At 42.3% G+C, this 15,743-nt stretch overlaps 1 protein-coding gene across 8 annotated transcripts in view; it reads right to left on the bottom strand.

The window, feature by feature from the left end:
• Ccpg1 (cell cycle progression 1) overlaps positions 1-15,743 on the bottom strand; it is a 54,691-nt gene that overhangs the window by 26,040 nt on the left and 12,908 nt on the right. For 7 of the 8 annotated variants that reach the window (XM_085689377.2, XM_085689372.2, XM_085689378.2 and 4 more), the window contains 6 exons: positions 13,591-13,705; positions 13,160-13,227; positions 11,072-11,273; positions 6,727-6,978; positions 4,106-4,132; positions 1,441-1,562 (listed from right to left, as the gene is read on the bottom strand). In XM_085689377.2, the coding sequence (XP_085545503.1) occupies positions 1,441-1,562; positions 4,106-4,132; positions 6,727-6,978; positions 11,072-11,273; positions 13,160-13,227; positions 13,591-13,705 (786 nt within the window). The remainder of the gene's footprint in view (positions 1-1,440; positions 1,563-4,105; positions 4,133-6,726; positions 6,979-11,071; positions 11,274-13,159; positions 13,228-13,590; positions 13,706-15,743) is intronic. The other variant, XM_048423191.3, reaches the window with a different exon arrangement.

Here is a 15,743-nt window from a genome sequence, read left to right as displayed (position 1 = left end):
ACAAACACATCACCAGATTACACACACTCACACCACCAGATTACACACACTCATGCAGACACACCAGATTACACACACTCCTGCAGACACACCACCAGATTACATGCTCATACAGATACACCAGATTACACACACTCATGCAGACACACGACCAGATTACACACATTTGTAAACTGGAAAAGTGAGGAAAACCCCTCCATCATATTATTACAGGAGCTGACCTGAAAGATGCCTACAGAATAAAGAGCTAAGATTTTTCTATTTATTCATTTATTTTGAGACAGGGTCTCTCAACATAGCCCTGGCTGTCCTGGAACTAAGTAGACCAGGCTGGGCTTAAACTGTCTTAAACTTGATCTGTCTCTCAAGTGCTGAGATTAAAGGAGCAGGAAACCACACTTAACACTAAGACATTATAAAGTTAGCTGCATTTGCCTTCTGTGAGTAAACATGGATCAGTCATTAATATTCCGACTCAGTACCAATATGGATTGATACATATTCAGAAGGCAGCATGGTATGGTGGTACGTGCCTTTAATCTAGCACTGGGGTGGCTGGAAATAAGTCAGAGTCTCGTGGAAACATCTCTGTATATAGTAATAGAATTTTACATGTGAAAACATCTAACTGAAATAGTTGTTTCACTAACTCATTGCTCTCAGAAAAGCAAAGCAAGACTTAAAACTAGTTTGCAAGATGGTCCAGTTGCCAGCTGCCAACAGCTGATCCCTGTTGCTAGACTGATGACCTAAAGTGGACTCCCTAGCACCCAAATCACAAAACTGACTCCTGTGGTTGTTTTCTGATTTGTGCCATGCATGCAAAGCACTCAAGCACTCGTGCACACACACACACGTCCATTTTAAAAGATCTCTGAAGTGAGATTCTTGGAATCCAATTAGGTCTGCTAGCCTTGCAAAGTACTTCGTCTACCTGAAACAGACTGCTTCACTCACAAGAAGGCCACATGATACACACCAATGGAACAGGTATAAAAATACTCTACAACTATCAACATTATTTTTATTACATTTACTTGTGTGTTTTAGAGTCTGTCTGTAGGTCAGAGAACAACCTGTGGCTGTGGGGAGTCTGTACTCTCCTTCTACCAAGTGAGGCCTGGGGATGGAACTCAGTCAGTCAGGCCTGGTAACGAGCAGGTAACTGCTGAGCCAACACGTTCGGCCCAATTATTGATTGATTGATCCATACTGTAACCTCACCTAAGTCACTTAACTGCTGGCTTCTGCTTTTTTTTTTCCTTTTCAGCTTTCTGAGGCGGGTGTTGCTAAATAGACCAGGCTAGTCTTGAACTTGGCCTGATTTCATACTGCCTCAGTCCTCAAGTGCTAGGATAGGGTTACTGTGTGTGTGCCCCGCACACATAGCTCAAACAATTATTTCTACAGGTTATTTCTCAATGTTTAATTACTACTCACCTTGAAATCTAGGAAAGACTCTGGTTCCTGCTGGCATTGTGAGAGGTAACCTTTCCCGCCAATCAGCTCGTCTGTGTGTATCTTCCTGACTGACTGCTCACGCTTCTGAGTCTGAATTGTGCCTGAAATGGAAAACCATCAGGTGTAAATAGCATGACAGCCACTACTCAAAACTGCATGAGGCGTTCAATCTACACTAGCTATTTAACGTGGGAAAGGGCATTGTTTTCTTTAAAAACCATGGTGTCACTCATCACATGGCAGTGGGTGTGAAAGCTCAGGCCAAGCAGATTAGCCACTCTAACAATGACAACAACAAAAGTTCTCATCTTGTTATACTGAAGGTGCTCAGCTTTTCATAGGGAACTGTGAAAGTGTTTCAAACCTATTTAAACAGAGAAATAAGCCATCAGTGGATTTCTTTTCCTACAGATTAAGAGTCAAAGAAAAATGAAAAAATATATATCTTAATAATTTGCCTATAGGATATATGAAGTCTAATTACAAACACCTACTATTCTCAAATTTGTCTTTTTTGTTTGTTTTTCAAGACAGGGTTTCTTGTTGTAGCTCTGGAAACTGTCCTGGAACTAGCTCTGTAGACCAGGCTAGCCTAAAATTTATGGTGATCCGCCTGCCTCTGCCTCCCTCCCAAGTGCTGGGATCAAAAGGTGTGCACCACCAGCGCAGGATCTTAAGTCATCCAGAATGGAATTCAACCCCCTATTTAGCGGAAGACGATCTTGAACTACTGATTCTCCTCCCTCTACCTGTATGAGTTGGCTCCCCCCCCCCATGTGGCTTTCAGGGACCAAACTCGGGTATCAGGCTTGGAAGTAAGTACCCTTATTCACTGAGTCATCTTGCTGGCCCTCAAAGCCAACTCTTTTAAGAACTCGGCCATAGGACAGGGGCTGTATGTAGCTTGGTGGAAGAGCCTCTAGCTACCATCCATAAAGCCCTCAGTTTACTACCCAGTTCCTGGACAATTCCTTCTTATTTGACCTTAAATTCAAATGCTTTTTTTTTTTTTTGCCCAGACAAGCTGTTTGCAAGTTCCTCCTACATATGTCACACACAAGACAATATACCACTAAACCAAAAGGCACATCTGGCAGCTAACATTCACAGTGGACATGTCACTACATACAGAAATTTAAACAAACAATCCATTTTAATTCGTTCTACAGATCTTGGAACCCATTTCTGAACATCACTCAATACAGGAGTAAAGATTCGACTCGGTGGTAGAGGGTCTAGCACAACATCTAGCTACTTCACTAATTAGCAGGGCTCTTCCTCTTGGAAACCCTCTACTTCAATGGGAAGCAGCTAGCATACCTCCTGAACTTTGACAGACTACCAATGCATAAAACCAGGTTGGAACCCTCACTGTACTAACCACCTTCAAGCCCCCTTCAGTCTAACAACAAGGCCTTCAGCACCAGTATATGGATTACTAACCTCTAAGCAGTTCCAGCTGACCTCTGACTTCTTGTATTTTACTTTTCTTCTCTGCATTTTGTTACTGTTGTTTTGGTTTGGTTTTTTAAATATTTATTTAATATGTATACAGTATTCTGCCTGCATGTATGCCTGTATACATACAGAAGGGGGCACCAGATCTCATTGGTGGTTCTGAGCCACCATGTGATTGCTGGAATTGAACTCAGAACCTCTGAAAGAGCAATCAGTGCTCTTAACCTCTGAGCCATCTCTCCAGCCCACTTTTTTTTTTTTTAACTGTTTTCAGTTGCTCAATAAACCAAACTTTCCCACACAGTTAACATCCTATATTGTTCACTTTAAAATACACTTTTTTCCCTATAATCTAGGCCAGACTTTGTTACTGTTCCAAAAGGGGTTATGAGAGTTTCAGCTGTTAGAATGGCCACTTTCCTTCCTGCCTGTCATACACTTACTAAAAGCCCACTCAAGGATGACTCAGTAAGCTCGCAGGACTGTTTGTGCTGTGTAACTTCCCGTCTAGTTACAGCTACACCCTTAGCAGAGCTGGAGAGCCCGTCAACACCTCCATTTTCTGAGTGTGGAGAGACGAGAACAGCAAGGACAGGTAAGAACTTAAACATGTATTTTGGTGTCAGCATTCATGTAGATTTTTATCTTTTTCTAAAAATTCAGATGCACTTTTAGAATCTGAATCTCATCACACAGCTAGAATGCACAGTGTCACCATCCTTTGCTCTCTTCTAGTACAGACAGGAACCCCGCCCTTTTATGGAGTTGGCTGTGTTCTGAGTGGACTGGTGGCTGTTTATGGACACAGATGCTGGAGAATGTGCTCTCAGCGTGGAGCTCACTGTCCAGCACAGATCAAGTCCTGTCCTGTAAGTGAGGGCGCTCAAAGGCCCTGGGGTCAGGGCTCAGATGTACTGTATACACTAGCTCCACACACTGTATCATCCAGGATTCTCATGCTGTGTTAGGCTACGATAAAAATGTATAGGAAGGGAGATAATGTGTTAACTTTGTTAAAGCTAGCAAACAAGGAAACAAAATTTCTTGGTTTTAGAAGGACTTTTCTAAACTGTACTTTCTAAAAAATATTCCAAAGTCATGCAAATTGTGAGAGTATAGTGCAGTCTGTATTAACATTAAACTTAATATCCAACACTGGGTTTTTAGTAAGAAAAAGATTTTAGACCTTTTCCCTTGTTTCCTTCATGTTTACCTGTAGGGGGCAAAAACACACATAGAAACATTGACACATTTGCTTCAGCTGTCAACACAGGCAAGCGTGCTTCAGAACACATCTCACTAGTGTGGATCTAAGTAGTGAGTACTCGCAGGCCACAGAAGCAGGCCTTCCTATGAGCCCAAAGACCACCTCCAGCTGAACACAGAAAACATAATTCAGTGGCTCTGACTTTACCAAATATGAACTTTCCAAGCATTTTTATTCCAATATCGATAAAGTTCTCTATCGAATACTTTAACTACAATCATGAATAAACATATTGTTGGAAAGAACTATTAAGAGAGAGAAACAGTATACATTATGTAGACCAGGAAAATTAAAGTAAGTCTAAAAGTAGCCTACACAGGCAAGCTAAGATCTGTCAAGCTGCCGAGCCTGGCGGCATAAACTTTAGTCCAGCACATGGGTGGTAGAGACAAAAGGAGCTCTGTGAGTCTGAGACCAGCTCAAAAGAGGTGTGAACTTGACAAGATCTGGGAAATCTAACGTACACTGTACTCCTCTAGCCAGATCTGGAAGCACAGGTCTGTAATCCCAGCACCGGGAGCTGAGACCACGAGCTCGGCCCCGGTTACATGGTGATACCCTGCACCAAAACCACAAAAATAAAGAGAATAAACTGAACTAGACTGCAAAGTCCAAAAACAGAATGGGAACACTTTAGTTCTCAAACTGTACAAAGACAGGCTTTGTGCTGGCAAGATGTCAGGAAAAGGTGTTTGCAGTGTGAACCTGGAGACCTGAGTTCGATTCTTTGAACCCCCAAAAAGGAACTCCAGAGATGACTTCTAACATATACCTTAGCACGTGTATCAGAACACACATACTCAGACACACACAGTATTAAGTGGTTAAAACTTCCCCCAAAATTATAGAACTTAAAAGATTCATCAGTGAGATGCTCTTTTTTTTCCCTTTTAGTTTTTCAAGACAGGGTTTCTCCATGTAGCCTCTGTAGACCAGGCTGGTCTCAAAGTCATAGAAAGAGGAAGGTATGCTGGGAGGTGGTGGGGCAAGCCTTCAATCCCAGCACTTGGGAGGCAGAGGCAAGTGGATTTCAGTGAGTTTGAGGCCAGCCTGGTCTACAAAATGAGTTCCAGGATAGCCAGGACTATTACAAAGAAAACACCACCACCACCAAAAAAAAAAGGAAGAAAAGAAAAAAAAAAGGCACATCTAGGTTACTGTGGAGGGGCTACGCTGTACAGTTTGTCAGGACAGGACTCGCACTACCCACCATCTGTATGGCTGTTCAGAATGATCATACTAACAAAACTGTAATTCATGCCTTAGAGTCTGGAAAAAGATCGCCATAGTCATAACCTAACAAAACATTTGTCTAACAAAATAGCTTATTATAGCCCAGCTATATGAAGATTTGTAACTACACTAACAGAAGGCACCATCTTCAAGTAGAGATAATGAGGCTAATTACTGACAATGTACTACTTACTATTCAAGGCTGTCCTTGAACTTTCCGCCTCAAGGACTGGTGTTATAGATGTGCACCACACCCTGCCTGCCTATTTTGCTAGAATTTAAATACCATGCAACAAATTCTAACCATCTGCCAAGGTAAGCAGTTCAAATCTTTTTTTTTTTTTTCTCTTTTTTCTTTTTTGAGACAGGGTTTCTCAGCCTTCCTGGAACTTGCTCTGTGGACCAGGCTGGCCTTGAACTCACAGAGATATGCCTGCCTCTGCCTATGCTGGAGCTAAAGGAATGCACCACCACCACCACCACCACCACCAGGTGAACCCAGGGTTTTAAGCTGAGGGTCTCATGTATAGGTTTTCTACGTGATTACCATATATACCTACCACATTTAACTTCAGATTTCTATTTTACTTTAGACAGGGTCTATCTAAGTAGCTGGAATGTGTCAATCAGGCTAGCCTCGAAATCAAAATCCTCTGCCTGCCTATGGGATTAAAGGCATGCAACACCACACTCAGTCTTCAGGTTAATTTTGAGTGTTTAACCTGCATATATATCTGTGCAGTGTGTGCACACAGTGCCCTAAAAGGTCCGAAGAGGGCAGCAGATCCCTTGTAATTAGAAACAGAGGTTTGTGAAACAGCCAGCATGCGGGTAGGGCGTCTGGAAGAACAGTTACGTAGTCATGCTCTTAACCACTGAGCCATCTCTCAAGCCAACTACCCAACTTCAGATTTTTTTTAATCTTCCAAACTTCTTACTTAAAAAACAAAACAAATGGGGCGGAAATGGAGACTTTTGTATTTTAATAAACTTTGAGGAAAAAACAAAACAAAACAAAACAAGAAAGACACAAATATGCTATGTTATAGTCTTTTCTCATACCTGAGAATCTGATGCTGGAAGACCAACCTGATCTTGTCTCAAAAAAGAAAACTTAGTATCTTGTTTTGGGACAGGGTTTGGCTATGTTGCCTAGGCTAATGTCAAACTGCTTAAGCAATCCTCTCTGCTTCCTGAATAAAGTAGCTACATACAGGCCATAATAACCAACACTGACCTTTCTGTGTACATCTTGTCTTGCTGTTATAATGTAGGTGGCGTCTGCACAGGTGGGTCTAAGCACTTACCATAGAAATGTCCAAATCCCATGCTGACAGCAATCACCAAGGCCAGAATTACACACTTGTTGAGACCACCACTAAAATGGCGTTTATTAGGCTCCTTGGAGGCTTCATCTCCTGGTTCAGCAAGTGGCGGCTCTTCAGACTCTGAGATAGAAACGGTCTTCTTCCTGTTGCGGCGGCGTCTCAGGGCAGGGCTGTGCTCGTGACTGGTATCATCGCTACTCGATTCCTCATCACTAGGCTGAGATGAAAAGACTATTTTAAAAAGAAAAATGTTTACATTTAGGTAAACATTCTCAAAAAAGGCTTCCCAGTAAATTATGATTTATAATGACCAATGCTAGCCTTACATGCCCTTTAACATGAAAAAGCCAAAAAAGAAACAAACAAGAACACCCTGTTCATTTACCAACAGCAAACCAAACACAGACTAACTGGAGTTCATCAACAGTTATACCCTGTGCCTGACAGGCTTCTCCTCCAGCTCTGCCCAAAGCTCTGCCCTTTCCCCCTTACGATCTAGAACAGTTAATCATTCTTGTAGTCTAGTTCAGGCTTACAGACACAAGCAAATTTCTGTTTAGTTAAGGGAAGATGAACTCCTTCCTGTCTTTTCATTCCATTTCACAGCTACATGAAGGGACAGGAAGTATATAAGTACGTCCCAGTCTTGTACAAATCAATAGGTCTACCAGGTCCCTACCCCACCATGCAGGTCCAAAACACCAAGTACAACACAGGTTCCCGAAATCAGGCAAGCCCTTCCCGTCAACTGCCACTCTGACCAGAAGGTTGCTGGTTGTACCCTCTAGTAAACATGTCAGCATGCGACACAACAGCTATTCCCGATGCTAACAACAAATCGAGGAAAGAAAATCCACACAAAAACTCCACTCCAGGACACTCCCCTGAAAACATTACTTGCAGCTTTTTGCATGTCACTTAACAACTCCATTCCATATTTCAACAAATTATTAATAGAACTGTTAGTAATCTCTATATGCCAGCTAGAAGTAAGGATAAAACGCAAACTTGAATTTAACACCGAGCTCCAAAACAGCACACACTCATGCACCAAAAATGCCAGTCTTTCAGAAAACGGGCTATTCGTGCCGCAGGAAAGCGGGGTCTGTATCAGGTAATGTTTTCTAAAGAGCGAGTGTGGAGAACTTGATTACTGTTCACATGACAACTAAGAGACAGCATCACTACTGAATGAACACATCAGTGACATGGGGGGCACTTAGAGGATCAGTGTCGTGACCCCCATGCCCAGCACGGGTCTGGTGATTCTTGATCACTAGTTTTTCCAAGATGCCATTGCCTTAGCTGTGAGGTATATTTCTTAGATAAAAAGAGAGAGAGGAAGACTTAAAACAAGCACTGCGTAATAAAAAGGCATTCATTCAGATCATGGCTGGGGTACTGCAGTTACTTTCTGATGGAATCACAGGAAATAAGTGTAAAAGCAAACCTTTCTCCAATTGTCTTAAAAAACATCTCCAAGGGGGCTGGTGAGATGGCTCAGTGGTTAAGAGCACTGACTGCTCCTCCAGAGGACCCGGGTTCAATTCCCAGCACCCACATGGCAGCTCACAGCTGTCTGTAGCTCCAGTTCAAGAGTATCTGACATCATTATACCAATGTGCATGAAATAAAGTTAAATAAAGTTAAAAAAAATCTCCAAGCCTTCATCTATTAATACATATATAAGAATATATTGCCTTCATATAGATGAATAGCCCACCCCTATAAATATTAATAGTCATTAACTACTTAATATTTCCATCTTTAATTCATACATGTAATAGTGGAAATATCTGGATTTCTAAACTTCCCATACAGCATAATTTGGCCCACAATCCAATCAGCCAGCAATGCAGAGGCATGCAGTAAGCTCAACCAGCCTGTTTATGGGATCTCTGGTATCAAGACTCTCCAAAGCACTCAGCATTTCAATAGTAAATGTGACTAGGCCAGCTGAGAAGCTGCCCAGCAGTCACTCCACCTTGGAGAGCGAGCTGGCTAGGAACTCGGAGTTTCAGCTGATCATCCCATCCCCTTATGCACTCAGGAATCTTCCACAGCTTCTCCCACCACCTTTCTTTTGTGAATAAACAGGAAAAAAAAGGTATAGAGCTTTATTATAAACAATAAAGTAGAATACAACTTTTATCAGTTAACACCGCTATCTGTGTGATATTAAAATCCAATGACTGTCTCTTTAGAAACACACACAACACAAACTTCTCTACTGCTATCACCTTTGCCTTCTGAGGAAAAAGGCTGGTCAATGGAAGGCAATGGTTTTCTTAAACAAAAGCTGCACACCTATTAGAATCATACAAAATCAAGAACCTGAAAAGGTGTAAGGAAAAAAGAATGGAAAAGAAAAGAACAAAGTAACAGGAAATTAAAACATCCAGTGGTGCCTGGCTGTACAGCATTTTCAGTGTAGCCCAAAATTTATCATTATTTTTAAACATTTTCTTTATACAAGCAATTTTGATGGGAAAGTTTCCAATAGGTTTTTTTGAAAAATACTTAAACTGGGCATGGTAGCACACACATTTGATCCCAGGACTCATAAGGGACAGAGACAAGCCATTCTCTATGAGTTTAAGGCTGACCTGGTCTATAGCAAATTTCAGGCCAGTCAGGAATATACTGTGAGACCCTGTCTCAAAGAACAAAAAACCCATAATATTTCTGTCAACTAATTCTGAAACAGTCTAAGATCTTTCAAGAGGAAATCAAGTCAGAGTCCTGGGCTTAGAGGTGCAAGTTCCCATCAACAATGTATAGACTGCTCCATCACCGAATCCTTGGACTATACTCCTAACTTAACTCCATGCATCTTAAGCCAGACTGAAAATAATAAATGGTTAAGTAAATACATCAAAAGGAGGGAAACTATCTGAACATGACGGAATTCTAAAATTCAAAAAAAAAAAAAAAACCACATTCCAAGTGCTGCCCTGCTGAGCCCCTGAGAAGCCTGAGCACCCCGAGGGTGAGAAGGCCTCTCAGAACCCTTGACTCCTAGGGTCAGCTGTACTAACCTGTAAAACAGTCAGCCATCTATATCTCAGTGTCAAAAAAGGATGGATTAAAATATTCAGAAAAGATTTCTGTTCTGAACACATACTGAGACTCTGTGTGTGTGTCTTTCATTTTTTTTCAAGACAAAGTTTCTCTCTGTAGCTTTGGAGCCTGTCCTGGAACTCACCCTGCAGACCAGGTTGGCTTGAGCTCAGAGGTCCACCTATCTCTGCCCCCCCCAACAAGCACTGGGATTAAAGATGTGCAGTACAGTGTCAGACATGGTGTGTTATGTGGAGACAGTGGGTGTGGTGTTTTGTACCATAATCCCAGCTCAGTCCCAACTGAGGCAGCAAACCATCACAAGTTCAAAGTTAGACAAGGCTACACAGTAAGGTCCAGGACAGGGTGTGCTCAAGAGTGAGATTCTGCCCCAGAACAAACCCACTAGTCAAGAAACACAATGTGACATGTTATTACCTTAAACCAACTTTAACCAACTAGTATCTAACAAGTATATCCAAACTAAATTCTATATATTCTTGGTTTTTCATCAAATTAGGATGAATTATTACTGTGGATTAATTAATAACTGAGTTAGTTACAGGCTTCTCTTTTATTATTTTCCAGGAACTTTATGTCTAATTATTTTGTGTCACATTGAAAGATACCTCATATCCAGAAAACTGAGGTTAAGAATTGTGAAGTAGTCAGGTTATGGTGGCACATGCCTTTCAAGGCAGGAAGATCTCTAAGTTTGAGGTCAGCGTGGCCTACAGAGTGAGTTCCAGGGCACTTGGGACTACACAGAGAAATCTTGTCTTGAAAAAACAAAAACAAAAACCCAAAACAAAACAAAAAAAGAAAAGAATTGTGGAAGCTGGGAAACGGCAGCACATGCCTGTCCAACAACTGCTGCCAAGCCTGAGACCGACCTGCACTATAAACACCCAGACTCCCAGGGCAAGACCATACCACCTCCATCATTCAAAAGTCCAGCAACCAAATATGAAAAGCCAAATGCACCTTGAGGACTTGGGACTTTAATAAACAAAATGTGGCAGAGTAAGTTTGCCTAGCATGTGCAATATCTGGGTTCAATCCCCAGTACCCCGCCCCACACATGTACAGTAATGTATCAAAGAAAGAACATTGATCTGGGCCATGAAGGCCAGGGAGACACGGTAGCAAGTTTTACCAAGATTTTCTTGCATTTCAGAGAAATCATTTAAGAAGTTGAGAGTTGGAGCTAGAAAAGAGGCCATTAATTCAGACGTCAGAGGTTTGCTGCTGCAGCAGCTCCTACCTGGTTCTGGCTGGCAGAAGGTGTACTGGCTACTGGAGGAAGAACCCATGTTAAAGTCTTCTGAAGTGGGCACTTCTTTTAGAATTATATCTTCCTGGTTCCCCATTTCTTCCAGTTTAGGTGGTTCAAGTGTAACAATATCAGAATCGTCACTGGTAGTTGCAAAATACACATTGTCTTCAGGGGAAGCTGTTTCCTCTACCTAGGAACCAAATTTTACAGGCAGTAAATCCATTAATTTTGAGTCTTAAATTTGCTTTGCAGTTCAAAATACACAACACCCAGTTTCACTCCTTTTCCATTCTCTCCCTTTCCCTTTGCTTTTCAAAGCTGGGGCTGGAGTCTAGGGTCTCGTGCATGCTATGCTTAGAGTCTACCCTCCCTCAACACCTCCCCTAGCCCTTAAGGAAATGATTTCTGTCCAACAGGAAACTATTACGCAATCACAGGCCCGTTTTCTTTAGTTTGGAGACCTCAAAGCCATTTGTAATGCTAAGAATTAGATGAGACTCCTGTCTCCTCCCACTGTGCTTCAAAAGTTGAAGAGACTACTCAGTTCCCTCCATGATCACAGGACCCCAAGAACTCACTTATTCACCAGTCCTGTAAGTTTACTGGCACAAAATATACTCAGGTAATACGAGACAGACTGATTAAACGTGTCTGGCTCAGCAGCTGTGCAACGCACTTCTGAGTATGTCCCCAAATTTATTAAAACTGAGGCTGGTACATGACTTTAATCTCAGCACTCAGGAAACAAAGGCAGGTGGAGCTATGTGCATGTTAGAGGATGCCTGCTCTATGCATTGCGTTCCAAGTCAGCCAGGGCTGTGTAAAGACACTGCCTCCAAAAATCCCTCAAACAAAACATTAAAGCTCAATCGGCTGAGGAGATGGGGAAAATGCTGTTGGAAGAGCACACAGCAGGATGCCATTTGGCCATTCCCTTCCTGTCACTCAAGGATGTGGCATTTGTTCCATAAAGAAAACATGGTAAAAGGCACCATCCTAAAGAAAGGAGCAATTACCACACACCAAACCAGCTACCTTCATCTTGGACCTCCCATCTCCAAAAATAAATTTCAAACTTTTTTGGTGGGGTGCATGTGGCAGAGGTCATCTTGCCAGAGCCAGTTCTCTCCCACCATATGAGTCCTGGGGACTGAATTCAGGACATTGTATCTGCTTAAGTGTATGCACATGTCTATGTGTGCACACAGGTCAGAAAAGGGCATCAGCTACCTTGGAGCTGTAGTTACAGGTGTTTGTGGGACACCCAGCTTATTCCATGTGTGGTGAAATCTGAACCCAGGTCCTAATGATTGAGAAGCAGGCACTCTTAATCACTGAGCCATCTCTCCAGACCCTACCAGAAATGAATTATTTTTCTTTATGTCACCTAATCTCAGCACCAAGAGACTAAAATAAAATACCATGGAAAGATAATCTAGCTAGCTGCTTTATTCAAAGGATAACTTCAACCGGTGATATTTAATTTGCTATCAAATGTAAAAGTTAACTTTCATTTTAGACATTCACTCAGTAAACTCTGAATAGAATTCAAGAATGAAATCACCGGGCTGGAGAGATGGCTCAGAGGTTAAGGGCACTGCCTGCTCTTCCAAAGGTCCTGAGTTCAATTCTCAGCAACCACATGGTGGCTCACAACCATCTGTAATGAGGCCTGGTGCCCTCTTCTGGCCTGCAGACATACACTCAGAAAGAATATTGTATACATTAAAAAAAAAAAGAATGAAATCACGTCCAAGAATGATCACAATATGGGGTAAAGGAACAACAGTTCTTTCAACAACACTAACTAACTCATCTTCTAGTCACAGTCGGAGCTCTAAGGCTGACCTGGGGTAAGGGAACAGTTCTTTCTACAACACTAATTTGTCTTCTAGTCACAATCAGAGCTGTGAGACTGACCTATGGCAAGGCACTGGCTTCGTGTCCTGCTCTGAAACCCAGCAGAAGTTAATTTAACTTTAAAACTGATTTTTCCCCACTATTTTTCTTGTCATCTAGGTAACAGAAAGCTTAGGTTTATCAAACATTCACAGAACAAAGTAAGTAAGTGTTTACCTCAATTGTTGACTTGGTTTCTCCCACTGATGACAACATGGTATCTCCCATGGAAGACATGCTGTTTGCTATAAAACCAAGATCAAGCATTATTTCTTTGAAAACTTATGTGATGTCACTCAATCTCAGCACCAAGAGATTAAAATACCAGAGCAAGATTATCTAGCTAAGCTGCTTTATTCAAAGGATGATCATTCTGTTATTGCTAACAAATTTTAATTACTCGAAAGCATGAGGGGACAATTTCACACAAGGAATGCAACGCATTAATGGCTCTCAGGTATCAGCAGCCTTTTAACTACTACTCTCAGACACTTGCTGGCAGGTCTCCGGCTTCCCACAAGTCCAGTGAACATCCAGGATAAGACCATTCCAGCGGCAATCAAGGATGATAGATACCCCCAGCCCCAGCAAGAGAAATGGAAACTTACCTTCACCTCCAGGCCCCACATCAAGAACTTGCAGTTCCTCTTGCTCTAACGAGGAACTGCCAAGAGTCAGTTCACAGCTGTCACTGGCAGAATTCACGATCTCCACATCTGAACCCTAGGGGAAAGTGGTAACTATTAATTAAGGTATTGGATTTGATATGTGATATGTAGAAAGTTCCTGAGGCTACCTCACTTTAAACATCATCTATCCTGATCAGATTTGTTCCACTCAGTCCATACAGGCCTACAGGCGGGAAATTGCAGAATGGGTTCATGCTTCAAGCCCATTACAGGTGAACACAAATAGAATGAGCATAATAGAAGGTTAACTTTTACATTTAGTAACATTAAATATTGCCTATTGGAGTTATCTTCTGAATAAAGCGTGGCTAGATAATCTTCCCATGGTCCTGGAGAGATATCTCAGGACCCACTGTTCTTCTAGAGGGCCCGGGTTTGATTCCCAGTACCCACATGGTGGCTCACAGCTCTAACTCCAGCCCCTGGTTCTAGCATCCTCAGAGACTGCACGCAAGCGGTCTACAAATATTTATATGAATAAAAATTTTAAGAAACTGCCTGCACTGGCAGCAAAACAGAGGCTCAGGCAGGTTAGATCTGGTTTGTAGAATGCTTGGGAAGAAGGTTCTAGACTAAATCAGAATGGGAGTAATGAAAAGAAAAATAAAACACAGTCAAGAGACCTTAGCAAGAAAGTGGACATAGAGAATTTATAGAAGAAAAAATATAAAAACGCAAGCACAAGGGCAAGTGTGGTTATAGAATGTGCATGCAATCCCAGCACTAAGGGGTCAAGAGTACCCTGGACTACAAAGTGACTGCCCGGCCACCTAGGCTAGAGACCCTACCCCCAAAACATGGTGCTGTACAAGTGCAGCTGGAGTTGTGCCACCCGTGCCACACGGCTAAGTGTCACAGCACCTGCTATCACAGGTTCCTAACGCCGCCTTCCTCCTACCCTTGGCTTCTACTTATTGGAAAAGGGGGCTCCCCACTTTGTAGCTTATAGAAGTCCACCCGAACACTGCAGAAACAAATTAAAAACACAGAAGCAGAACCAGGACTTACACAGTGGCACATGTTATCTATCACTCATGATACGGGTGACCCAAGGCCAGTCCATGAGGAGCGACTGCAGGTAACCCAAGGCTGTGGCAAGCGGGAGACAGACAGATATGCCATGGAGAGAAAAGCAGCAGGAGGACCACTGCAAGACTGGGCTAACTTGGTCTACATAGGTGTGTGCTAAGCTAGCCAGGGGTACATATTAATACCGTCTGAAGAGGTGGGATGGGAGCTGGGAATGGTGCTACACATCTATCTACTAACTCTTGGCTGGGGGTGGGGGGCAAGGGAGGATACAGAGTACAGGCCAGTCAAGGTTACCGCAAAACAAACTATCATAGCCAAGTGTGGAAGACATGCTAAAAACTAAATACAGGTTCACAGCCAGTTTGCTGTAGTGAGATCCTTCAACCCCTCCCACCGAAAAAACCTCAGTCTCCCTTCTATCTCAATCACTATAGTTGCTAACACATTTGGAACTGTAAAAGAAAGACTACTAAGTGTTTAAAGTTACACATGTTCATTAGTGTGTGTACATCACCACAGTACATATGTAGAGGTCAGAGCAAAACTTGTAGAGTGGGCGCTCTTCTAACGTCTGGGTTCCGAGGACACAGCACCTGAGCCATGTCACTGGCTCCCTATTTTTATTGATGCTGCTTTGTAAAAGACATGATTAACAAACTCTCTGTTCTAAATATTCAATTATCAAAATAATTACTACTTTTGAGACAGGGTTTCTCTGTGGAACAGCTCTGGTTGTCCTGAAACTTGTTTTGTAGACAAGGCTGGCCTTGAATTCAGAGATCTGTCTGCCTCTGCCTCCCAAGTGCTAGGATTAAAGGGATGTGCCACCACCACCTGGCCAAAATAATTATTTCTACGTTCTATCTATCTATCTACTATCAAGTACCAGCATCAGTTAGGCCTGATGGTAAATGCCCAGAACTCAAGTACTTGGGAGGCAAGGCAGAAGACTTCTAACTGGAGGGCAATGTGTTCTAGTTCACACTGGGCTACAGTGGGGCCCTGTCTCAAAAATTAATTAACTAATTAATTCACTGCTG

The sequence above is a fragment of the Myodes glareolus genome, chromosome 4 (genome assembly GCF_982192425.1).
Source record: "Myodes glareolus chromosome 4, mMyoGla1.1, whole genome shotgun sequence".
Taxonomy (NCBI): Eukaryota; Metazoa; Chordata; class Mammalia; order Rodentia; family Cricetidae; genus Myodes; species Myodes glareolus.
The sequence above is the reverse complement of the archived record's forward strand: the minus strand, read 5'-3'. Positions and strand labels throughout refer to the sequence as shown.